The 26,500-nt window shown below is 42.1% G+C and overlaps 1 protein-coding gene across 1 annotated transcript in view; it reads left to right on the top strand.

The window, feature by feature from the left end:
- frmd3 (FERM domain containing 3) overlaps positions 1–26,500 on the top strand; it is an 84,326-nt gene that overhangs the window by 10,124 nt on the left and 47,702 nt on the right. Inside the window, exon 2 of the mRNA XM_031817452.1 lies at positions 26,181–26,285. Coding sequence (XP_031673312.1) covers positions 26,181–26,285 — 105 coding nt within the window. The remainder of the gene's footprint in view (positions 1–26,180; positions 26,286–26,500) is intronic.

Below are 26,500 nucleotides of genomic sequence, written 5' to 3'. Positions count from 1 at the left end.
CGCAAATGGTTTCATATTTAAACATTTCAATTGCTCAACAATTCCATGTCAATCTGATAACTAGAATGTGTAGACTTTCCAAGATACAATTTATGTCGTCCTATCATCAAATATAATGTCCCAGACGACAACTGATCTGACATCATATTCTTTAAGTACTAACGGACACTTTCAACTGGTTGGATTACAGAAATATTGTTCCATTTCCCCAACCGTTTTATGTTACAGTAATGCAAAGTCTCTCTCTGTGGTAACAAAGGATTTTCAAAAGTCCATTCTATAGCGTGGAGAGAGAGAGTTTCGGTATTTATGGAAGGGTCATAAACCGGGGGGGGGGTCGGAGAGAAAGGGATTTTTATGACCCTCAGCCAACAGGGCAAAGTCATGACAGTCCCCCTCTGATGGTTTAAATGTTGTGATTATCCTGCAAGTTGCAAACAAACACAAGAAATTACCATGGGTTGTCCTGGTTGTGGATCATCGTTGCAGTCCTCCTCTGGTGGTTGACCTTGTTAGTCTCTCTGAAAGAATAGCAGTCCATCACTAGGATCGGGTGGCAGGGTAGCCTCGTGGTTAGAGCGTTGGACTAGCAACCAGAAGGTTGCAAGTTCAAACCCCCGAGTTGACAAGGTACAAAATCTGTCGTTCTGCCCCTGAACAGGCAGTTAACCCACTGTTCCTAGGCCGTCATTGAAAATAAGAATTTGTTCTTAACTGACTTGCCTAGTAAAATAAAGGTAAAAAAAGATGTTTAAAATAAGGATGGGCAGTGGATGTCCAGTTGGTGATCGCCGTTGCAGTCCCCCTCTGGTGGTTAACCTTGGTAGCTTTCCTGGAAATGGAGCAGTCCAACACAAGGATGGGCAGTGGATGTCTGGTTGGTAATCGCCGTTGCAGTCCCCCTCTGGTGGTCGACCCGGGTAGGATTTCTCAAAATGGAACAGGCCGCCACAAGGATCGGCAGCGGATGTCCGGATTGGGATCATCATTCCGGACCCGTCATCCGGTCGTCCAGACTGGAAGATCTGAGCAGTAACTTAAGCAGATGTTAACAATGCACACACACTCACAAAATATAGAATTACATTTCTTCCCAAATGAGCAGCGTTGTGGCACGAAGTGATGGTTGTATGGGGAACTTGTTTATGACTAATCACTTCCTAAGTGTCAAAGGAAATTCAATGAAAAGGAATGAAAGCATAAACAAAAGATATACAAAATATAGTTATCACACCTTAATCATCTAATTGGACTATACTCTACATACATTCAAAATCTTGGCAAAATGACCCTATCATGGCATTGTCTAATGTTATCTCTAGGGCATTCCTAATTTGCGGTGTGTTGCTTAGGGCCCTATCCTAAGTTGATAACTACATGATACGTCTACAGCTGCAAGGCACCAGCCTCGGGCTGTCTACAGGGATGACCTATGGACCTCTGTGGAGAAACTGGTGAGTACTGTAGCTGTAGAGTCAAAAGGCCTATCACCGCTACAATGGTGCATTTTCAACTTTCTAAGGCTGGTATTTTGTCCAGACCCTTAGTGATCCGAGCATAAATCCTCATTAAATGTTCCGTTGTACGTGTGCATTTATGCTTACATAAGCGCACATGCCAAGGGAAAGAACCAAGTATCCTGGTAGGTTACAACTTGTTCAGAATGAGTCTGACGTCATCAGATAATTTCCAGGTCAATGCCTGGAGGTCAGTAAGAATTGATGTTGACCTCAAGATGTGTTAAGGGGACCTGTGTAGCTTTACTACACGTCACTGTGTCTTACACCATTGTAGCGGTGATAGTTATGAAGGAGTCTATTTCCTAACTGTTATCCACGGAGGAGCTAATCTCAGGACGGAAGTACTCTCTAAGCACTGAACCAGTCGTACGTGGTGTGATCATGGTTCATGACTTCTAATAACTTTCCTCCTGAATGGAGGGTTCTATTTATTAGTGGCATGTGTGTTGACCAACAGAAGAGTGTTCTGGAGATTCCCTTACACGTGTTGCAATCTGAGTGACTACTAACTCCTCTGTCGCTATTATCAATTGCAATTTGACTTGTGAGGTCTCTAATCCTCTTACTGATTGTTGCTGGACTGACTGTGCTGGCATCGGTACTGGTACTCAAGGGGACCAGTAGTCCTACCAATTTATTCTGAAATATTATTCTACCGGAACACATGATTAGAGCACTTTACTAGTTGTATTGTAGTTGAAACTACACATGGCAAGGCATGACTATTTTTGCCATTTGTTTCAGAGTTGGGAATAAACTGGACTTCTTTTACGACCAGTGTGGTACACTTCAGTAATATCTTAGATGTGTTCTAAGATTATCCCCGTCTAGGGGCCTGTCTGCTCCTCACTGTTCTCATAGGGGAGTTTACTAGATGTGTTTTCTGCTCTGGCGGCCTCGTACGGTGTTTCACGTAGTCTCGACCCCCCCCCCCAATCGGCCTCGATGAGGCTCATTATAGGTCTGGACTACTATTCCCCCCTCTGTGACTCGGGACCCCCCCACCAGCGGTTGGTGTTGGTGTACGAGGCACAAACGAAAAAGTCGGACCTTATGTACGAGTCATTGACCGATTTGATATGAGAATGGCTGTAACCAAATCTTCTGGTGTTTGTGCTTCAAAACACTCAGTGGCTGTCGAGACCTGTCAGTCACCACAGCGTCCGCATGTGGCAAACTCTTCAGTACCTGCGAAGTGAGATGAGGATATTGCTCTATGATATCGCAAAGTGTTTCACCAGTGGGAGTCATCAGGTCAGTTGCTGGACTGACGCCATTAGTGTCATTGTAAGGGGTGACAGTCCCCCACAAAGCGGAAGATCTATCATCGGAATCAGAGTACACTCTTCGCATCAATGTTTTTCTTGCTGAGACGGCGGCAGTGCTAGTGGAAGTGTCCGAAGGGCAGGAGAAGTTCATCTCAGCTACAGTATTGCACGACTGCAAGGAGGAGGGAAGTTGCTTATTCACAGAGACAGATGGCTAGAAATCATGAAAACAATGGTCAATCAGGTTTGCTGATGGAATGTGTCGAGATATCGTAATATCTCCTTAGATCAGATTCTGCACCAAGAGGTTTCGAAACGTCTTTTTCCCAGGGGGTGCTTTCGACAGATACCCCTCGTGAATGACTGCGTTGCAGCTAGTGTTAGAGGTAGACAGTGTGGTCAGTGGAGAAGGCACTGTGGCCTGTGACCATACATGGTTGGTTTTCCAATCCATCAGTGGGAGTAACTGATCTATCAAATCTGCTCCAAGTAGCAGGGGTTCAGGTTCGAGGCTGGTAACATACACCGGGTGAACGAGTGATACATCCTGGAAGTCTAGTTTCAGCATGACTCTCAACGTGAGAGGCGAGGTAGTCTGAGTGAAACCTCGAAGTGTAGTGTCGCATCGTTCCACTTTTAAACAACGTTTAGTTGGCTTCAAAGCCCTTTTGAGATCATCGAACAATGTTTGAGAGATGAGCGATATTGTTACGCCTGACTCAATTAGCGCATGTTAAGCAGTCCTCCAGGACTGTTTCCAGGTATGGCCGTTTAGATTCGCATTGTACATATTTAGTGGACAAATTTAGCGGACATATTCCCCACAAAGTGGAGTGGTAGTTCGCAATGACGTGATGTGCCATTTCTGTTCAAGGTGAAAGCAGATTGACTTTTCGGATTTTGAGTGGGCTTGGCTTTAACGAAGCTTTTGACCTTTTTCTTCGCAACCTTTGTATCAGAGTCTATAGACAAAGCCTGTGGGCTTGTTTCTTGTTCAAGTGGGCCCTGGATAGGGTCTCGAGTGAGAATAGGAGAAATTTTAATGTCCTTGCTATGGGTGTTAATTCCTGCGGGCCTGGTGTCCGGTAATTCCCTACCTAGTCCTTGTGACTAATCTTTTACCCTTTTCTCAAATCTTTCTCGCTTTAGTTCTTCACGTAATGGAACTTCTAGACAACATTGGTCTACGTTTTGATCGTCCTTTAACCCTTTGTTACCCTTGTGTTCTGACACTTTGTGTGGGTTGGGTGCAGGAACCTGGCGAACAGGTCCATTGTAGCGGTAGTTGTTTCGATGGCGATGTACTTTACAGTTATTTGGACCGTGGTGGTTATTGGAATCATGGTTTTCTGGTAGAAACCACTGTTGTGCGTCATCTCTCAACACTCCAATACCGGACAATGCACCCTCTAACTGGAGTGAGTGCTCCTGGTCAAACTTCAAAACCGAGTGGTCAGGGCTCTTAGCGTTGCAAGCTTTTAATTCCTCAAAAGCTGTGCTTGTAAGCTCTCTGAATTGTAAGACAGGCAAGCCAATGTGGGCTGTAGGGCTCAAGTAGGTAATGAAGGTGGGATACATGTTCGACAGAAACATTTGTTTGAATGGTAACAGCTCTCCCATTCCTGTTTCAGTGAGTAGGCCAAAGTAAGCTGATGAAGCCTATGATAGCAAGCTTGTGGGTGTTTATTCCGAGCTTGTTTGACAGTGTTAGCCAGTGAGCTATCGTGTTTGCGAGTCGTAGAACCACTGAATTCTAATTTCAACGCTATGGCAAGTTTAGCGTAGTTGTTAAGCACGTGTTGTTGCTGTAGACAAATGAACCTCGTCACGCGTCTATTCGACGTTCGAATAGACATGTGATAAAGTAAACCCTGTCAGAACCAATAGCGTTCAGGTAGCCATCTAATGCATCCTCTATGTCAGCTAGGAACATCCCAGTATCGTTTGGCTGACCTGGAACAGAGTCAAAGGTGGGGAAATTCTTGAAGATTTTGTCAAGGTGTTCCATGCCAAGCGGGCGGAGAGGGATGGCTTCATCCTGTGGGCAAATTAGGGCCTAAAGGTCAAGAGGAGAAGCCAAGCTTTGGCTTTGTTGGCAAAGAGGCACCATATTACTCAGAAGAGAAGACTCAGGGACGCTTGAGGGAGGCAAAGTCTGAAACCTTCTATCGTCTTCACTCCTTTGAGTACCGAACTCCGGTTGCTTGGTTGGGTAGTCACACTGTAGCACCATTCTGGAATTCCACCAGACTGTACCTAAGGTTGGTATTCTGCTGCATTGCAGAGTCCAGTTGAGCGCTTAGAGTACTGATTTTGTAGATGGGAGTGTCGCATTTGCTCCTTTCAGTCTCAAACTTATCACTGTTTGCAGATAGAGGTCTTGAGTACGGAGCGAGAGATTCAGTGATGAGATTTCCTCCCTTAGAAATCAATATTTCCATTTTCATCACCTGAGTTCTCTCATCATTCATTTGGTCAGCGACTTCAATGAGTTCTGCTGACCTGTCATCCAACTTAGTCATTGTGTTCATTCACTGATGGTCTTTGGTCTGCAGCATTTGGAGTAGAACACTGTTACTTTGAGTAACGTTCAACAAAATGTCATGCATGTTATCAAGTTGAGTGCTCCTGTTTGTAGATAACCCTTCAGATTTATCTAGTTTGGCGTGGAAATCATAGTATTAGGTTTTGGCTAAATAAATCGAGTTCCTGTTAGAATGCGATTTTGTTAGTTTAGAAGACGATTTTGTTGAAGAGTTTTTGCTCATTCTTCGTCATAAGTTTTTGCAATTACATTTAATTGTTCTGTTTTCCATAGAGAATTTTTCCCTTTTCTGCATTTGTCATCAGTTTCCCTGTTCTCTCCACCTGTCCCTTTATGTCTACCGTGTCCTGCTCGTGCTTCAGCTGTGCACTGCAGTATTGGATCGATGCCAATCTTGGATGGCAAGACATCAGGGCCAAACTGAAGTAAACCTTTACAAGGCCTGCACCCGATGGTTGATTTTGAAGAGCGTTTGTCGAGATTTCTACTGTTTTCCCGCTAATGGCATAGTTAGGGTTGGTATCGCTGCGGAGGTCAGAGATCAATCCTTTTATGGGTGAGATTTCACTAAAGGGAACCACTCCCTCTAGTAGCTTGCACATTATTAGAACATTTATAAACAAATAAAAATAAATGTTCCTATTTTTCCAAAGTTTGGTTTTGGAATACGTTGGAAGCTGCAACAACAATTTTAATCTATTTATAGGTGTTAATGAGCCATCAGTACTGTACTGGTAGTGTGGGAGTTGGACGCGAATGAATTTGCAAAATAATAATAAATGAATCATAACTGGAGAGGATATCTGGGAATTTAAATTAATTAACCTGAGAAGTTGGTCCATCTAAGTTAATATTGTTGAGTTTAATTGGAAGAACCTGAAAATTTATGTTAGACAATTTAACTTATTTAATTGAATGTGACGATGATATCCAATTAATTGAAATTGTCTAGATTATCAAGTGTGTCCAATAGAGCAAATGTTATGGTACATTCACCACTAGGTTCACTTCTCCCTAAGGACGAAGCCACATGGGATTCCCGCGGAATGTCGGGACTTCATTTTGTACTGGGTAGTCCTGAATGGGCTTTGCAAAAGCACATTTTACTGACTTAATCAACATTGATGATAAATCAAACCTGTACAGGCTATTTGGGAATTAAACTTTAACCTGAGAAGTTGGTTCATCTAGGTTAATATTGGAAAAGTTTAAATAGTCTCAATTTGGATATTATTTCAAAGATCCACCTGTAAAGGTAAATCTGGCAATTTTAATTATTAGTTCAATTGAATGAGACATCGATATCAAATCAATTGCGATTGGCTGGATATCACAAGTAACCACTTGTTAAACGTGATCCACTTTTGGGTGTCACCTAACTAATTCTTTTTAAAGAAATGTACTGGCGATTCTTCACCACCAGGGGTCATTGTTCGCACAAAGCTGAAGTCGAACGGAAGTACAATGGCGGGAATCTTCCGACGCCCAAGACAGAAGAGTTTAGCAGTGACACAGAAAAAAAATGGCTGCTATTCCTTCGTTAGCTGTAGCATCTTGTGCCAGCTAGCTATTCTTATACTGTTCCCACAGCACAAAGGATTACATACAACATGGAAAGGGGGTTTACTAGTGACATCTCACATTAACCCATTCAGCATACTCTTTGCTAGCATTATATTACCAACACACGCGGTACATAAAAACAGATACGCCTGTGGCCTACCCACGCTGGATCAGCGTGATAGGCAGACAGATAACACTTCGGCTCGGTCACCAAACAGATTTATATTCAAATTTCTAACGTTACTGGATCTATGCCCTTGCTCTAGAAATTAATATTGACCGACAGAATTTGTACAGTTTGGCCAAATGGACTAAATCTGGAATTTAACAACTCATAAGACACTCTGACGTCATCTGATACACGACACCGGGACAACTATGAGCAACACACACACCACACGGCTCTATTCGTATCTAACGCAGTCTGTTTGTACAGTAATCTGTTTGCACAATTAATAAATATACTTGATTCAAAATAAATGCCTCATCCTGTTTCAGATGCCTCATACGGGGCACCATATGTCGTGTCTTTACCAACCTTAAATGTGACAAAATTATATGACCTGCTAGTTTATCAAATAGATTACCTAACGTTTAATTGATTATGTGATTGAATTAAACCATGCAACAATTAAACCATTAACAATCTGGGGCACCACATAAGTATTAATTTATATAGAGAGGTTCTCTTAAAGATCTGAAGATCTTTTATATCAATAGCAGTCAATTATTAAATTGTCACCTATCAATCTCATCTGAACTTCGTACAATTCTTGGTGTCTGCACGAAACCTAGCATAAATTATGAATCAGCAATATACAAATTGGTTTAATTATTTATTTACTAATTAACTAAACAATCACAGAAATACGTAACAAACAAACAGAAGATATTGGTTACTAATAATGATGGAAAAGTCCCTAGTGGGCTAAGCCGATATGACGGCTTGGTAGACAACGTGAAGGGGGTGTGGACTGAGAAAGAGCGGGAAAGACAACATGGATTCATTACACACAGTCTATAATTATATTAATTGAAATGCTAATCCTTTGCCCATGAACATGCCTCATTCTAAAATATATTGCTATTTATATTTACGCCCGTATGTCATTGTTGTGTTCCCTGTTGGAATCCGGTCTGTCTGCTGGAGAGTTCATCAGAGTCTTTCTTTCTGGTTGTTTTTCCCCAAAGATCAAAGTCTTTCGTGGTTGTTAGAATGGGTACTTCAGAGTACCATTTGGGAATGTTTGTTATGTATTACTGTGATTGTTTAGTTAGTTAGTTAATCAGATACTCAAAAAGTTCTACAGCTGCACCATCGAGAGCATCACTGCCTGGTATGGCAACTGCTCGGCATCTAACCGTAAGGCAATACAGAGTGTGGTGCGTACGGCCCAGTACTTCACTGGGGCCAAGCTTCCTACAATCCAGGACCTATATACTAGGCGATGTCAAAGGCAGGCCCAAAAAATTGTCAAAGACTCCAGTCACCCAAATCATAGACTGTTCTCTCTACACATACTGAGACAGAGGGTGCTGTTTTGTTTGCTTGGATGCTTTCTCCGGTGAGATACAGTCATCCTCTTGCGAATTGAAGGAAATATATGAGAGAGACGACACAGAGAGACGACACAGAGAGACGAAGGATTTATCTCTCTTCTTTTTTTCCTTTTGTAAAAATGTTAGGGTTAGGCTGGTAAACAAAAAACACACACACTGTCCCTCATGATTACACCCTTCAGCTCAGTCACCATGTCCGTTTTCAGGATACCGATTTTTGTACCCGCTCAACCTAAAATGTACACTCTTCCTCTCTCGCCCCCTACCTCTCTCTCCTCCCCTCTCATCGCCCTCTGCTGTGTGTGCAGATAGGATTGTCTCATGTGTCTGGATCTGAAGCATTAAACAGGTTTCTTGTCGCAGTGCTTTCATGCAGCCAATTAGGGATGGCTTGTAGTGAATTAAATTTGGTTAGCTGAGATAAGGACCAGTTATAATTAAGCTGGCATGCATATTAATTACCAACCAGCCCCCCTAACTGGGGCACAGACGTCCTCCAGTGATTTTGGAACTTTTTCTGTTGTAATGCGATATCCCAAGTATTGTGGGGGGGGGGGACTAAAGTGTGTTTTAGACACAACTGCAAACTTCAAGGAGTTGGTTTGATGGTGACTTTGTGATGACATCTGCCTCCCCCCTTGCTTGAGGAGCAGTAGAAGACAAAAGAACGTAGTCTAACCACTAGAGATTAATGTGTGAGTACCAATAATGAGCATGTGGGGTTTTGTTTGTATTTCTAAGCCGACACCTCACTGCAGTCTGGAGTGGGAGGCTGGTTTGTACCAAAGGTGTCACAGCTTAGAGAAGTGCTCATACACACTGAAAGACCACATCGATACACACATACAGTACATTCAGAAAGTATTCAGACCTCTTGACTTTTTCCACATTTTGTTATGTTACAGCCTTATTCTAAAATGGATTAAATGCATTTTTTCCCTCATCAATCTACACACAATACCTCATAATTACAATGTGAAAAAGTTTATACATTTTTGCAAATGTGTTTAAATTTAAAAACAGAAATAGCTTATTTAAGTATTCAGTATTCAGACCTATGAGATATGAAATTGAGCTCAAGTGCATCCTGTTTCCATTGATCATCCTTGAGATGTTTCTACAACTTGATTGGAGTCTACCTGTGGTAAATTCAATTAATTGGACATGATTTGGAAAGGCACACACCTGTCTATATAAGGTCCCACAGTTGAAAGTGCATGTCAGAGCAAAAACCAAGCCATGAGGACGAAGGAATTGTCTGTAGACTCCCGAGACAGGATTGTGTCGAGGCACAGATCTGGGGAAGGGTACCAAAACATTTCTGCAGCATTGAAGGTCCCCAAGAACACAGTGGCCTCAATCATTCTTTTTCATTTTTTTGAATTTTACCCTGAGGGAAATCGACGAGTACCAACAGCTTAGTAGCTACTATCTTGTCTCATCGCTACAACTCCCGTACGGACTCGGGAGAGACGAAGGTTGAAAGTCATGCGTCCTCCGATACACAACCCAACCAAGCCGCACTGCTTCTTAACACAGCGCGCATCCAACCCGGAAGCCAGCCGCACCAATGTGTTGGAGGAAACACTGTGCACCTGGCAACCTTGGTTAGCTCGCACTGCGCCCGGCCCGCCACAGGAGTCGCTGATGCGCGATGAGTCAAGGATATCCCCACTGGCCAACCCTTCCCTAACCCGGACGACGCTAGGCCAATTGTGCGTCACCCCACGGACCTCCCCGTCGCGGCCGGTTACGACAGAGCCTGAGCGCTAACCCAGAGTCTCTGATGGCACAGCTGGCACTGCAGTACAGCGCCCTTAACCACTGCGCCACCCGGGAGGCGCCTCCATCATTCTTAAAATGGAAGAAGTTCGGAACCAACAAGACTCTTCCTAGAATTGGCCTCCCGGCCAAACTGAGCAATCGAGGGAGAAGGGCCTTGGTCAGGGAGTTGACCAAGAACCTGATGGTCACTGACAGAGCTCCAGAGTTCCTCTGTGGAGATGGGAGAACCTTCCAGAAGGACATCCATCTATGCAGCACTCCACCAATCAGGCCCTTATGGTAGAGTGGCCAGACGGAAGCCACTCCTCAGTAAAATGCACATGACAGCCCTCTTGGAGTTTTCCAAAAGGCACCTAAAGGACTCTCAGACCATGAGAAACAAGATTCTCTGGACACTGTATGCTGTATACTGTAACAGCTAGGAAACACAGCTGACCAAACAACTGCTATGTGGCTGTACTACAGACACCGGTCGTCGTCGTGGGAAAGACACATTGTTAAAAACAACGAGTACCAACAGCTTTACACCATGGAGGAACAACATACTCCATCGTGGAAAGATCCGACTACCTCAAAAAATAACTCTAACCGGACAAAAAAAAGAACAGATTCATCTACAGACACGGAAGATTTACTTACCGTTGAAGTAGAGGCTAGTGCTCTGGCTGGAATCCATGCAGACTGGAAAAGTTGTGTGAGGAGGTAGCAGGGCTGAGGGGGAGTCTGGAGTTTAGCTAGAGTGAAATTCTCACGCTCCAAGGAGAGAACAAGGCACTCACAGCCAAGGTAAAAATCCACGATTCTAAAATGGATTGTCTACTCAGGGAAAACAGGGTGATGAAGGAGTCGCTGCTAGACATACAAAGTCGTAGCATGCATGAAAATCGAATATTTTCCGGGGATTCCTGATTCCCTCCAATAATCCAGAGGGCACGATCAGAGAACTCATGCAATCTGCCTTGACACTTCCTGCAGAGACTGTAAACAAAGTGTCTTTCCACCGTGTACACAGACTTGGAGCTCAGAGCAACAGACCAAGGGTCCCCTATCAATCATTGCAAAATGTTGAACACTACCAACAAGAGGATATGATCAAAGAAGAGGGAGGGAGCTTAAAGGGACCAAATTCGGTCTCAATGGCCAATTTTCAGGGGAGAAAAATGAAAGTCGGAAGAGACTGTATCCTGTACAAAGACAACAGAGGGAGACAAACTCTTAACAGATGCACAGCTATACCGAGACAGCTCCATAACACCATGGCTGTACTAAGTTCTACAGGGTCTTCAGGTTACGAAAAAAAAGAAAGTATGGAAACTGTAAAAATAGCTGAACACTATGAAGTGGATATAAACACACGTACTCAATTACATGTTCACACATACACATACTCACTTGATCTCGCTCTCTTTCTCTTCTCCCCCTCTCTCACCTCTCTCTGTTGTTGACAACTGTTCTATAATTTAATATGTTTCTTGTTTGTCTTTTCCATGTCTTTTCTATGTTTACAACAATCAAGGGGAATTTGTCAGAACAGGGACATAGGGGATAATAACATATTGTATGGGATACATTTGTTCTGTCGTGAAGCCGTCTTAATAGTAATGCAAGGTCTCTTTCATGATCATGTGAAATGTCAATTGCTATGGAAATGCAGGGATGGTTTTTCAATGATGTTAAAGGTAATTATGATGCAACGATATGGATTACAATTATCATCATGAATATTAAGGCTATACACACTACATATTACACACAGACACTCAACCATGCAAATTGGCTGGGTTATTATATATTTGGACATCACACATTATAGTCTTACTCTTATACAGACATCGTACACCCTCTCACTATATCACATCCAATATCATACACATCAACCTACTCAGATTTACTACACACATAATATCTTGTCTCAATGTTCTAACATCTGTGGCATTGACTCACAGGCAAACAGTCAAGGGAATAAAACACATACAGTGAGGGAAAGTATTTGATCCCCTGCTGATTTTGTACGTTTGCCCACTGACAAAGAAATGATAAGTCTATAATTTTAATGGTAGGTTTATTTGAACAGTGAGAGACAGAATAACAACAAAATAATTCCAGAAAAACATGTCAAAAATGTTAAATTAATTTGCATTTTAATGAGGGAAATAAGTATGAGCCCTTCTCTGGCTCCCAGGTGTCTTTTATACAGGTAATGAACTGAGATTAGGAGCACACTCTTAAAGGGAGTGCTCCTAATCTCAGTTTGTTACCTGTATAAAAGACACCTGTCCACAGAAGCAATCAATCAGATTCCAAACTCTCCACCATGGCCAAGACCAAAGAGCTCTCCAAGGATGTCAGGGACAAGATTGTAGACCTACACAAGGCTGGAATGGGCTATAAGACCATCGCCAAGCAGCTTGGTGAGAAGGTGACAACAGTTGGTTCGATCATTCGCAAATGGAAGAAACACAAAAGAACTGTCAATCTCCCTCAGCCTGGAGCTCCATGCAAGATCTCACCTCGTGGAGTTGCAATGATCATGAGAATGGTGAGGAATCAGCCCAGAACTACACGGGAGGATCTTGTCAATGATCTCAAGGCAGCTGGGACCACAGTCACCAAGAAAACAATTGGTAACACACTACGCCGTGAAGGACTGAAATCCTGCAAGGTCCCCCTGCTAAAGAAAGCACATATACATGCCCGTCTGAAGTTTGCCAATGAACATCTGAATGATTCAGAGGACAACTGGGTGAAAGTGTTGTGGTCAGATGAGACCAAAATGGAGCTCTTTGGCATCAACTCAACTCGCAGTCTTTGGAGGAGGAGGAATGCTGCCTATGACCTCAAGAACACCATCCCCACCGTCAAACATGGAGGTGGAAACATTATGCTTCGGGGGTGTTTTTCTGCTAAGAGGACAGGACAACTTCACCGCATCAAAGGGACGATGGACGGGGCCATGTACTGTCAAATCTTGGGTGAGAACCTCCTTCCCTCAGTCAGGGCATTGAAAATGGGCATTCCAGCATGACAATGACCCAAAACACATGGCCAAGGCAACAAAGGAGTGGCTCAAGAAGAAGCACATTAAGGTCCTGGAGTGGCCTAGCCAGTCTCCAGACCTTAATCCCATAGAACTTCTGTGGAGGGAGCTGAAGGTTTGAGTTGCCAAACGTCAGCCTCGAAAAACTTTAATGACTTGGAGAAGATCTGCAAAGATCCATCCTGAGATGTGTGCAAACCTGGTGGCCAACTACAATGATATTAATTAACAAACATGTTGATCTGAATGTGCAAATAGTTAGGAATGATTCGCAAGGAAGGTGGAGCTTTTTGAATATGAAAGTGGACAAAAAAGAGATTTGGCTCATTAATCTATATGGTCCAAATCAGGATGATCCATACTTCTTTGAAAATATTTATACCAATTTATTGAATTTACAGGCAACAAATGATCAAATCATTATGGTAGGGGACTATAACACAGTGTTAAGTACCTCAATGGACCGTAAAGGAAAGCACTCTACAAACAATCAACACCGTGCCATTAAGGAAATCACAAATACTATGGACACATTAGAAATAATGGATATTTGGAGACTAAAAAATCCCAACCTAGTGAGATATACTGTACATGGAGACTTAAATCAAGATAGTCATCTTGACTACTTTCTTGTCTCTTTCTCTCTTGCATCAAAGGTTAAAGTTAATAGGAGACAGAATGCAATCGGATCATCATCTAATTGGCCTTCACATAACTCTTATAGAATTTCCACGTGGACGGGGATATTGGAAATGTAATCAAAGTTTACTGGAGGACAACTTATTTTTAAGTAAGACTAAATTTATAACTGAATTTCAGTATAATATAGGGACAGAAAATCCACTTATTGTTTGGGATACCTTTTAAATGTACCTTCAGTGGTCATTCAATTCAATATTCATCAATAATAAAATCAAATAAAAAAGCAGTTTCTGGCTAAGAGACAAGTCTAACAAGGGAAATCCATGAACTAATAGTACAGGTAGATAGCAATAAAAACGACACTACAGAGATGCAAAATTAGTTAGAGGAAAAACAAAAAGAACTTATTCAAGAATGGTCTAATATAATCTATTACAACAATAAAGCAAACTGGATGGAATATGGAGAAAAATGCACAAAATTCTTCCTGAATCTCCAACACAGGAACGCTAATAAAAAGAATTTGCAGAAACTCGTTACTGAAGACGGAGTCATCTATGATTCTCCGAATTATATTTTAAGAGGAAGCTAAATATTTTAAGCAGATGTTCTTTTCGGTCTCATTCTCTCCCACGGAATGAAGATTACGGTAAGGAATTCTTTCCAAATACAAAAAAATTTAAATTAACAAATGTACAGAAAGATCAGTGCGAAGGCCAAATTACAGAGGAATAACTTTGAGGCTATTAAATCCTTTCAGTCTTGAAAAACCCTGGGGCTTGATGGCATACCGGTAGAGGTACAGTATATCAAGTCTTTCTTGATATATTAAAAGCTTCAGTGTTATATTGTTTTAACTACTCTAGAAATGGTAGTCTGCCAGGTACTCAGCAGGAAGGTCTGATTTCTCTATTGAAACAAGACCCAGATGGCAAATATAAAGAATCAGTCTAAAAAACTGGAGGCCCCTTACACTTCAATGTTGTGATGTAAAAATACTAGCGAAATGCATAGCATTCCGAATTAAAAGGGTTTTGCCAGGTATTGATTCTCTTATGAAATGGGTAAAAGTAACGTTTAGCAACCACAGGTGTAAAATAGTCAATAACGGCTAAGTCTCAGAGGGTTTTGAATTAAACAAGTGTGTCCGCTGTCACCATTTCAATTCGTTATGGCCATTGAAATGCGAGCTATTAAAATCAGATCCAATAACATTAGAGGATTAGAAATCCAAGGCTTGTCCATGTATGCCGATGACTGAAGTTTTATATTAAGTCCAGAAGCCAGATCCCTGCAATGTCTCATTGAAGATCTACAGTGGCAAGAAAAAGTATGTGGACCCTTTGGAAATACCTGGATTTCTGCATAAATTGGTCATAAAAGTTGATCTGATATTCATCTAGGTCACAACAATAGACAAACATAGTCTGCTAAAACTAATAACACACAATTATACGTTTTCATGTCTTTATTGAACACACTGTGGAAACATTCACAGTGCAGGGTGGGAAAAGTATGTGAACCCTTGGATTTAATAACTGGTTGACCCTTCTGTCAGCCATAACCTCAACCAAATGTTTTCTGTAGTTGCGGATCAGACCTGCACAACAGTCAGGAAGAATTTTGGCCCATTCCTCTGGTGTGAACTGCTCTCTTGAGGTCATGCCACAGCATTTCAATCTGTTTGAGCTCAGGAATCTGACAGGGCCACTCCAGAATGCGTATTTTCTTCTGTTGAAGGCATTCTGTTAATTTACTTCTGTATTTTGGGTCGTTTTCCTGTTGCATCACCCAACTTCTGTTGAGCTTCAATTAGCAGACAGATAGCTGAACATTCTCCTGCAAAATGTCTTGATAACTTGGGAATTCATTTTTCCGTTGATGATAGCAAGCTGTCCAGGCCCTGAGGCAGTAAAGCAGCCCCAAACCATGATGTTCCCTCCACCACACTTTACAGTTGGGATGAGGTTTTGATGTTGGTGTGCTGTGCCTTTTTTTTCTCTACACATAGTTTTGTGTTCCTTCCAAACAACTCAACTGTAGTTTAATCTGTCCACAGAATATTTTGCCAGTAACGCTGTGGAACATCCAGGTGCACTTTTGCAAACTTCAGACGTGCAGAAATGTTTTTTTGGACACCACTTCTTCCGTGGTGTCCTCCCATGAACACCATGCTTGTTTAGTGTTTTACGTATCATAGACTGGTCAACAGAGATGTTAGCATGTTCCAGAGATTTCTGTAAGTCTTTAGCTGACACTCTAGGATTCTTCTTAACCTCATTGAGCATTCTATGCTGTGCTCTTGCAGTCATCTTTGCAGGACGACCACTCGTAGGGAGAGAAGCAACAATGCTGAACTTTCTCCATTTATAGCCAATTTTGCTTACCGTGGACTGATGGACATCAAGGGTTTTAGAGATACTTTTGTAACCCTTTCCAGCTTTATGCAAGTCAACAATTCTTAATCTTAGGTCTTCTGAGATCTCTTTTGTTTTGAGGCATGGTTCACATCAGGTAATGCTTCTTGTGAATAGCAAACACTAATTTTGTGAGTTTTTTTATAGGGCAAGGCAGCTCTAACCAACATTACCAATCTTGTCTCATTAATTGGACTCCAGGTTAGCTGACTACTGACTCTAATTAGCTTTTGGAAAAGTCATTAGCCTAGGGGTTAACCTACACTGTGAATGTTTAAATTATGTACTCAATATAGACAACAAAAATACAATAATTTGTGTGTTATTTGTTAAAGCACACTGTTTGTCTATTGTTGTGATGAAGATCAGATCAAATTTGATGACCAATTTATGCAGAAATCCAGGTACAGTGGCTTGCGAAAGTATTCACCCCCTTGACATTATTCCTATTTTGTTGCCTTACAACCGGGAATTCAAATAGATTTTTCTTTGGGGGGGGTTGTATCATTTGATTTACACAACATGCCTACCACTTTGCAGATGCAAGATATTTTTTGTCGTGAAACAATCAAGAAATAAGACACATGCCTTTTGGCGAACACCCCAAAAAAATTCTGGCCACTCTTCTGTAAAGCCGAGCTCTGTGGAGTATACGGCTTAACGTGGTCCTACGGACAGATACTCCAATCTTCGCTGTGGAGCTTTGCAGCTCCTTCAGGGTTATCTTTGGTCTCTTTCTGATTAATGCCCTCCTTGCCTGGTCCGTGAGTCTTGGTGGGTTGCCCTCTCTTGACAGGTTTGTTGTGGTGCCATATTCTTTCCATTATTTAATAATGGATTTAATGGTGCTCCGTGGGATGTTCAAAGTGTCTGACATTTTTTTATAACCCAACTCTGATCTGTATTTCTCCACAGCTTTATCCCTGACCTGTTTGGAGAGCTCCTTGGTCTTCATTGTGCCGCTTGCTTGGTGATGCCCCTTACTTTGTGCTGTTGCAGACTATGGGGCCTTTCAGAACAGGTGTATATATACTGAGATCATGTGACAGATCATGTGACACTTAGATTGCACACAGGTGGGCTTTATTTAACTAATTATGTGACTTCTGTAGGTAATTGGTTGCACCAGATCTTATTTAGGGGCTTCATAGCAAAGGGGGTGAATACATAAACACACCACTTTTCCATTTGTATTTTTAAAGTTTTAAGTTTAAGTAATTTTTTTCATTTCACTTCACCAATTTGGACTATTTCGTGTATGTCCATTACATGAAATACAAAATAAAATCCATTTAAATTACAGGTTTGTAGTGCAACAAAATAGGAAAAATGCCAAGGGGGATGAAAACTTTTGCAAGGCACTGTAATTCCAAAGGGTTCACATACTTTTTCTTGCTACTGTCAGCTTCATTAAATAGTATCCGCAAAACACCAGTCTCAGTGTCAACAGTGAAGAGGCGACTCCGGGATGCTGGCCTTCTAGGCAGAGTTCCTCTGTCCAGTGTCTGTTGTTCTTTTTCCCATCTGAATCTTTTATTTTTATTGGCCAGTCTAAGATATGTATGAAGCTGCCAGTTGAGGACTTGTGAGGCGTCTGTTTCTCAAACTAGACACTAATGTACTTGTCCTCTTGCTCAGTTGTGCACCGGGGCCTCCCACTCCTCTTTCTATTCTGGTTAAAGCCAGTTTGCACTGTTCTGTGAAGGAGTAGTACACAGCTTTGTATGAGATCTTCAGTTTCTTGGCAATTTCTTGCATGGAATAGCCTTCATTTCTCAGAACAAGAATAGACTGACGAGTTTCAGAAGAAAGTTCTTTGTTTCTGGCCATTTTGAGCCTGTAATCGAACCCACAAATGCTGATGCTCCAGATACTCAACTAGTCAAAAGAAGGCCAGTTTAATTGCTTCTTTAATCAGACAACAGTTTTCAGCTGTGCTAACAAAATTGAAAAAGGGTTTTCTAATGATCAATTAGCCTTTTAAAATTATAAACTTAGATTAGCTAACACAACGTGCCATTGGAACACAGGAGTGATGTAGATATTCCATAAAAAATCAGCAGTTTCCAGCTGCAATAGTCATTTACAACATTAACAATGTCTACACTGTATTTCTAATCAATTTGATGTTATTTTAATGGACAAAAAATGTGCTTTTCTTTCAAAAACAAGGACATTTCTAAGTGGCCCCAAACTTTTGAACATTAGTGTATGTTGCGTAGGAATATGAAGAGGGTGGTCAGCAGAGATCGGTGGGCTGAGGGAAGCTGAGGGTTGGGATGTAGAATTGGAGACAAATGGGAGTGGAGTTGCTGGGTGGGAGATAGAATGATGGTCAAAGATAAAGTTTTTTTTTTAAAGTCAAAATAGAACATAATAAATAGTAAGTTTGAATGACACCGAGGGGCAGTGTTTTTACAGCTAATGCTGGTTTGCCTGAGGCTGACGCTGTGCAGGTGTTTGTACACATGCATATACACACACTCTCATTCAAATACACACATACACGGACACACATACAGTTGAAATCGGAAGTTTACATACACCTTAGCCAAATACATTTAATCCGAGTAAAAATTCCCGTCTTAGGTCAGTTAGGATCACCAGTTTATTTTAAGAATGTGAAATGGTAGAATAATAGAGAGAATAATTTATTTAATCTTTTATTTCTTTCATCACATTCCCAGTGGGTCAGAAGTTTACATACACTCAATTAGTATTTGGTAGCATTGCCTTTAAATTGTTTAACTTGGGTCAAACGTTTCGGCTTTTTTATGGCGGTTTTGGAGCAGTGGCTTCTTCCTTGCTGAGCGGCCTTTCAGGTTATGTTGATATAGGACCCGTTTTACTGTGGATATAGATACTTTTGTACCTGTTTCCTCCAGCATCTTCACAAGGTCCTTTGCTGTTGTTCTGGGTTTGATTTACACTTTTCACACCAAAGTACGTTCATCTCTAAGAGACAGAACGTGTCTCCTTCCTGAGCGGTATGACGGCTGCGTGGTTCCATGGTGTTTATACTTGCGTACTATTGTCTGTACAGATGAACATTTTACCTTCCGGCATTTGGAAATTGCTCCCTAGGATGAACCAGACATGTGGAGCTCTATAATATTTTTAGGTCTTGGCTGATTTCTTTTGATTTTCCCATGATGTCAAGCAAAGAGGCACTGAGTTTGAAGGTAGGCCTTGAAATACATCCACAGGTACATCTCCATTTGGCAGAATTGAAGAAGCTTCTAAAGCCATGACATAATTTTCTGGAATTTTCCAAGCTGTTTAAAGGCACAGTCAACTTAGTATATGTAAACTTCTGACCCACTGGAATTGTGATTACAGTGAATTATAAGTGAAATAATCTGTCTGTAAACAATTCTTGGGAAAATGACTTGTGTCATGCACACAGTAGATGTCCTAACCGACTTGCCAAAACTATAGTTTGTTAACAAGACATTTGTGGAGTGGTTGAAAAACGAGTTTTAATGATTCCATTCTCAGTGTATGTAAACTTCCGACTTCAACTGTATGTAAATAGTGCCAGACATGCACTCAAACATATACAGTTGTCCTTGATGTCCTTTGTCATTTTTTTGCATTGTTGTTTTCTGTTTTCTTTTGTCTCTTTCTTTTTTCTCATGAGTTCATTTTCTTGGTTGTTATTATTCTCTCTCTTATTGCATTGAGGAGGTTCTTGGTTGTTATTATTCTCTCTCTTATTGCATTGAGGAGGTTCTTGGTTGTTATTATTCTCTCTCTTATTGCATTGAGGAGGTTCTTGGTTGTTATTATTCTCTCTCTTATTGCATTGAGGAGGTTCTTGGTTGTTATTATTCTCTCTCTTATTGCATTGAGGAGGTTCTTGGTTGTTATTATTCTCTCTCTTATTGCATTGAGGAGGTTCTTGGTTGTTATTATTCTCTCTCTTATTGCATTGAGGAGGTTCTTGGTTGTTATTATTCTCTCTCTTATTGCATTGAGGAGGTTCTTGGTTGTTATTATTCTCTCTCTTATTGCATTGAGGAGGTTCTTGGTTGTTATTATTCTCTCTCTTATTGCATTGAGGAGGTTCTTGGTTGTTATTATTCTCTCTCTTATTGCATTGAGGAGGTTCTTGGTTGTTATTATTCTCTCTCTTATTGCATTGAGGAGGTTCTTGGTTGTTATTATTCTCTCTCTTATTGCATTGAGGAGGTTCTTGGTTGTTATTATTCTCTCTCTTATTGCATTGAGGAGGTTCTTGGTTGTTATTATTCTCTCTCTTATTGCATTGAGGAGGTTCTTGGTTGTTATTATTCTCTCTCTTATTGCATTGAGGAGGTTCTTGGTTGTTATTATTCTCTCTCTTATTGCATTGAGGAGGTTCTTGGTTGTTATTATTCTCTCTCTTATTGCATTGAGGAGGTTCTTGGTTGTTATTATTCTCTCTCTTATTGCATTGAGGAGGTTCTTGGTTGTTATTATTCTCTCTCTTATTGCATTGAGGAGGTTCTTGGTTGTTATTATTCTCTCTCTTATTGCATTGAGGAGGTTCTTGGTTGTTATTATTCTCTCTCTTATTGCATTGAGGAGGTTCTTGGGGAATGGATTTTTTATATTTTTTATTCGTTTCTTTTTTAAAAACTTTTCTTGGGGGTGTGACTGTGGGAGGGGTTTTGAATGGTTGAGGGACAGCTATGGGGAACTGTGGGGGAATCTTGGAGGGTTCGTGTCCCCGTTTCTTTTGGCCTTGTGGGAGATCTGTCGACATGCCCTTGAGCAGGGCATTGACCCTGGATGAAACCAAGAATGAACTCTTTGGCCTGAATGCCAAGCGTCACATCTGGAGGAAAGCTGGCAACATCCCTAAGGTGAATCATGGTGGTTGCAGCATCATGCTGTGGGGATGCTCCAGAGTGAACAGGACCTCAGACTGGGGTGAAGGTTAACCTTCCAACAGGACAACAACCCTAAGTACACAGCCAAGACACTGCAGGAGTGCCTTCAGGACAAGTCTCTGAATGTCCTTGAGTGGCCCAGCCAGAGCCCAGACTTGAACCCAATCGAACATCTCTGGAGAGACCTGGAAATAGCTATGCAGTGACGCTCCGCATCAAACCTGACAGAGCTTAAGAGGATCTGCAGAGAAGAATGAGAGAAACTCCCCAAATACAAGCTTGTCGCGTCATACCAAAGACGACTTGAGGCTGTAATTGCTGCCAAAGTTGTTTCAACAAAGTATTGAGTAAATGTGATATTTCAGTCTTTATTTTTAATACATTTGCTAGCATTTGTAAAAACCTGTTTTTGCTTTGTCATTATGGGGTATTGTTTGTAGATTGAGGATGGGGGAAAAAAAACTATTGAATACATTTTAGAATAAGGCTGAAACGTAACTAAATTAGGAGAAAGTCAAGGGGTTTGAATACTTTCCGAATGCACTGTACATACTCAAATACCCACTGTAACACACTGATACACACATACTCAAATACCCACTGTAACACACTGATACACACATACTCAAATACCCACTGTAACACACTGATACACACATACTCAAATACCCACTGTAACACACTGATACACACATACTCAAATACCCACTGTAACACACTGATACACACATACTCAAAAACCCACTGTAACACACTGATACACACATACTCAAAAACCCACTGTAACACACTGATACACACATACTCAAATACCCACTGTAACACACTGATACACACATACTCAAATACCCACTGTAACACACTGATACACACATACTCAAATACCCACTGTAACACACTGATACACACATACTCAAATACCCACTGTAACACACTGATACACACATACACAAATACCCACTGTAACACACTGATACACACATACTCAAATACCCACTGTAACACACTGATACACACATACACAAATACCCACTGTAACACACTGATACACACATACTCAAATACCCACTGTAACACACTGATACACACATACTCAAATACCCACTGTAACACACTGATACACACATACTCAAATACCCACTGTAACACACTGATACACACATACTCAAATACCCACTGTAACACACTGATACACACATACTCAAATACCCACTGTAACACACTGATACACACATACTCAAATACCCACTGTAACACACTGATACACACATACTCAAATACCCACTGTAACACACTGATACACACATACTCAAAAACCCACTGTAACACACTGATACACACATACTCAAATACCCACTGTAACACACTGATACACACATACTCAAATACCCACTGTAACACACTGATACACACATACTCAAATACCCACTGTAACACACTGATACACACATACTCAAATACCCACTGTAACACACTGATACACACATACTCAAATACCCACTGTAACACACTGATACACACATACTCAAATACCCACTGTAACACACTGATACACACATACTCAAATACCCACTGTAACACACTGATACACACATACACAAATACCCACTGTAACACACTGATACACACATACTCAAATACCCACTGTAACACACTGATACACACATACTCAAATACCCACTGTAACACACTGATACACACATACACAGTCTGCAGTTCACTTTGCTCTGGTTGAAGTCAACTCAGACGTTGTCTCGCTGCGTAAGGCTGTATCTAAAGTGGGGAGAGCACTTTAGCTTCATTAAGACAGATTATGTAGAGACAGGCTGACCAGGTTAATATTTAATGTTGAGCCCTTTAAAATATGCATCCACCTCTTGTTGGACATGAAATGGACTCTGCTCTCTTTTCTCTTTTCTCTTTTCTCTCTCTCTCTCTCTCTCTCTCTCTCTCTCTCTCTCTCTCTCGTTATCGCTCTGTCTTTCTCTCTTTCCTTCGCTCGCTCGCTCTCTCTCGCTCTGTCTCTGTCTCTCTCTGTCTGTATTTGTGTCTGAATGTCTTTCTTGCTCTCTGTCTCTCTATATCATCTCCCCCCTCTTTTCTCTCTATCTCTCTCTCTTTCTCTCTCTATTTCTTTCTTTCTCTCTCTTGCTCTCTCACTCTCTCTCCGTCTCTCTCTTTCTGTCTGTATTTGTGTCTGAATGTCTTTCTTGCTCTCTGTCTCTCTATATCATCCTTCCCGCCACTGTCTCTTCTCTTCTCTCTGAAAGGTGTATGTCAGATACTGTATGTGTCATGTTTCATGGTGTTTCAGTCCCAGTGTTGCTCTGATCAAGGAGACCAGAGAGACAAATGGCAACAAGATGGACCATCACAGTGGATGGGCTGTAGGGACCGGAGTCACATACATACATGGTTCTGTAAGCGACCACTTCACGCTGTTTGACTGGCAGTCTTAGCGTTGCCTAGGTGACAGCAAGTGGGACTGACAGCTTCAGCACCTGACTCTGCTCTGTGGTTCAGGGCCGCAGACAGCATTGTTAAGTAAATCAAAAACTGATAACAGCCAGGGCAAATGGACGATTACCAGCTGGATTCAATCAGGCTGCTCAGCCAAGTGCAGGTTCCCCTCCATCAGCAGGACCAGGGGAAGAGGTTGAAGTGAAGGGCCCAGTTTTATATATATAGTGAAGAACCACTAGGGACAGTCTCCAACTAGGATGTGCTGACAACAGGACCTGGGACTAGAATATCTCCCAACAGGACCTGGGACTAGAATATCTCCCAACAGGACCTGGGACTAGAATATCTCCCAACAGGACCTGGGACTAGAATATCTCTCAACAGGACCTGGGACTAGAATATCTCCCAACAGGACCTGGGACTAGAATATCTCCCAGCAGGACCTGGGACTAGAATATCTCCCAACAGGACCTGGGACTAGAATATCTCCCAACAGGACCTGGGACTAGAATATCTCCCAACAGGACCTGGGACTAGAATATCTCCCAACAGGACCTGGGACTAGAATATCTCCCAACAGGACCTGGGACTAGAATATCTCTCAACAGGACCAGGGACTAGAATATCTCCCAACAGGACCTGGGACTAGAATATCTCCCAGCAGGACCTGGGACTAGAATATCTCCCAGCAGGACCTGGGACTAGAATATCTCCCAACAGGACCTGGGACTAGAATATCTCCCAACAGGACCTGGGACTAGAATATCTCCAAACAGGACCAGTGACTAGAATATCTCCCAACAGGACCTGGGACTAGAATAACTCCCAACAGGACCTGGGACTAGAATATCTCCCAACAGACCAGGGACTAGAATATCTCCCAACAGGACCAGTGACTAGAATATCTCCCAACAGGACCTGGGACTAGAATAACTCCCAACAGGACCTGGGACTAGAATATCTCCCAACAGGACCTGGGACTAGAATATCTCCCAACAGACCAGGGACTAGAATATCTCCCAACAGGACCAGTGACTAGAATATCTCCCAGCAGGACCAGGGACTAGAATATCTCCAAACAGGACCTGGGACTAGAATATCTCCCAACAGGACCAGGGACTAGAATATCTCCCAACAGGACCAGGGACTAGAATATCTCCCAACAGGACCTGGGACTAGAATATCTCTGACCAGGACCAGGGACTAGAATATCTCCCAACAGGACCAGTGACTAGAATATCTCCCAGCAGGACCAGGGACTAGAATATCTCCCAGCAGGACCAGGGGCTAGAATATCTCCCAACAAGACCAGGGACTAGAATATCTCCCAGCAGGACCAGGGGCTAGAATATCTCCCAACAGGACCAGGGACTAGAATATCTCCCAACAGGACCTGGGACTAGAATATCTCTGACCAGGACCTGGGACTAGAATATCTCCCAACAGGACCAGGGACTGGAATATCTCCCAACAGGACCAGAGACTATAATAACTCCCAACAGGACCAGGGACTAGAACATCTCCCAACAGTACCAGGGACTAGAATATCTCCCAGCAGGACCAGGGACTAGAATATCTCTGACCGGGACCAGGGACTAGAATATCTCTGACCAGGACCTGGGACTAGAATATCTCCCAACAGTACCAGGGACTAGAATATCTCTGACCAGGACCAGGGACTAGAATATCTCTGAACAGGACCAGGGACTAGAACATCTCCCAACAGGACCAGGGACTAGAATATCTCTGACCAGGACCAGGGACTAGAATATCTCTGACCAGGACCTGGGACTAGAATATCTCTGACCAGGACCAGGGACTAGAATATCTCCCAACAGGACCAGGGACTAGAACATCTCCCAACAGTACCAGGGACTAGAATATTTCCCAGCAGGACCAGGGACTAGAATATCTCTGACCAGGGACTAGAATATCTCTGACCAGGACCTGGGACTAGAATATCTCCCAACAGGACCAGGGACTGGAATATCTCCCAACAGGACCAGGGACTATAATAACAACTCCCAACAGGACCAGGGACTAGAACATCTCCCAACAGTACCAGGGACTATAATATCTCCCAGCAGGACCAGGGACTAGAATATCTCTGACCAGGACCAGGGACTAGAATATCTCTGACCAGGACCTGGGACTAGAACATCTCCCAACAGGACCAACGGAACAGCCATTACAGACAGCTTTAGTGGGGAGTCAGCAGGGTGTGTGGACACTAGTGGGGTGGGAATGAACATTTAAGTGTTTTGTTGTGATTGAATATGTTGGTGTTTTAAATGTGTTTGCATATGTGTGTGCTTGTGTGTAGGACTGTTTCCTGATTTACTCCTGCGCTAAATAACTGGTGCAAATGCCTAGTAAATGAAGACATTGTACACTTTCATCATTCCAATAGTGTTGCATATCTAACCTAATTATGGTATCAAATGCTTTATATATCCCCAATATTGAGTGTGCTGTAATAACAGTTTGTTGTGTTTTTTCCCCACAGAGAGAAACCAAGGGCCAGTTCCTGGTGGATCATGTGTGTAACCATTACAGCCTCCTGGAGAAGGACTACTTTGGCATCAGATATGTCGACCCAGAGAAGCAGAGGGTATAGATAGATACACTCGTACATTGACAAATATATACCGGGTGGTTTGAGCACTGAATGCTGATTGGCTGACAGTTCGTTTACCACGGGCACGACAAAACATTTATTTGTACTGCTATAATTACGTTGGTAACCAATTTATAATAGCAATAAGGCATCTCGGGGGTTTGTGGTATATGGCCAATATACCACGGCTAAGCGCTGTATCCAGGCAC

The sequence above is a fragment of the Oncorhynchus kisutch genome, linkage group LG3 (genome assembly GCF_002021735.2).
Source record: "Oncorhynchus kisutch isolate 150728-3 linkage group LG3, Okis_V2, whole genome shotgun sequence".
Taxonomy (NCBI): domain Eukaryota; kingdom Metazoa; phylum Chordata; class Actinopteri; order Salmoniformes; family Salmonidae; genus Oncorhynchus; species Oncorhynchus kisutch.
The sequence above is the reverse complement of the archived record's forward strand: the minus strand, read 5'-3'. Positions and strand labels throughout refer to the sequence as shown.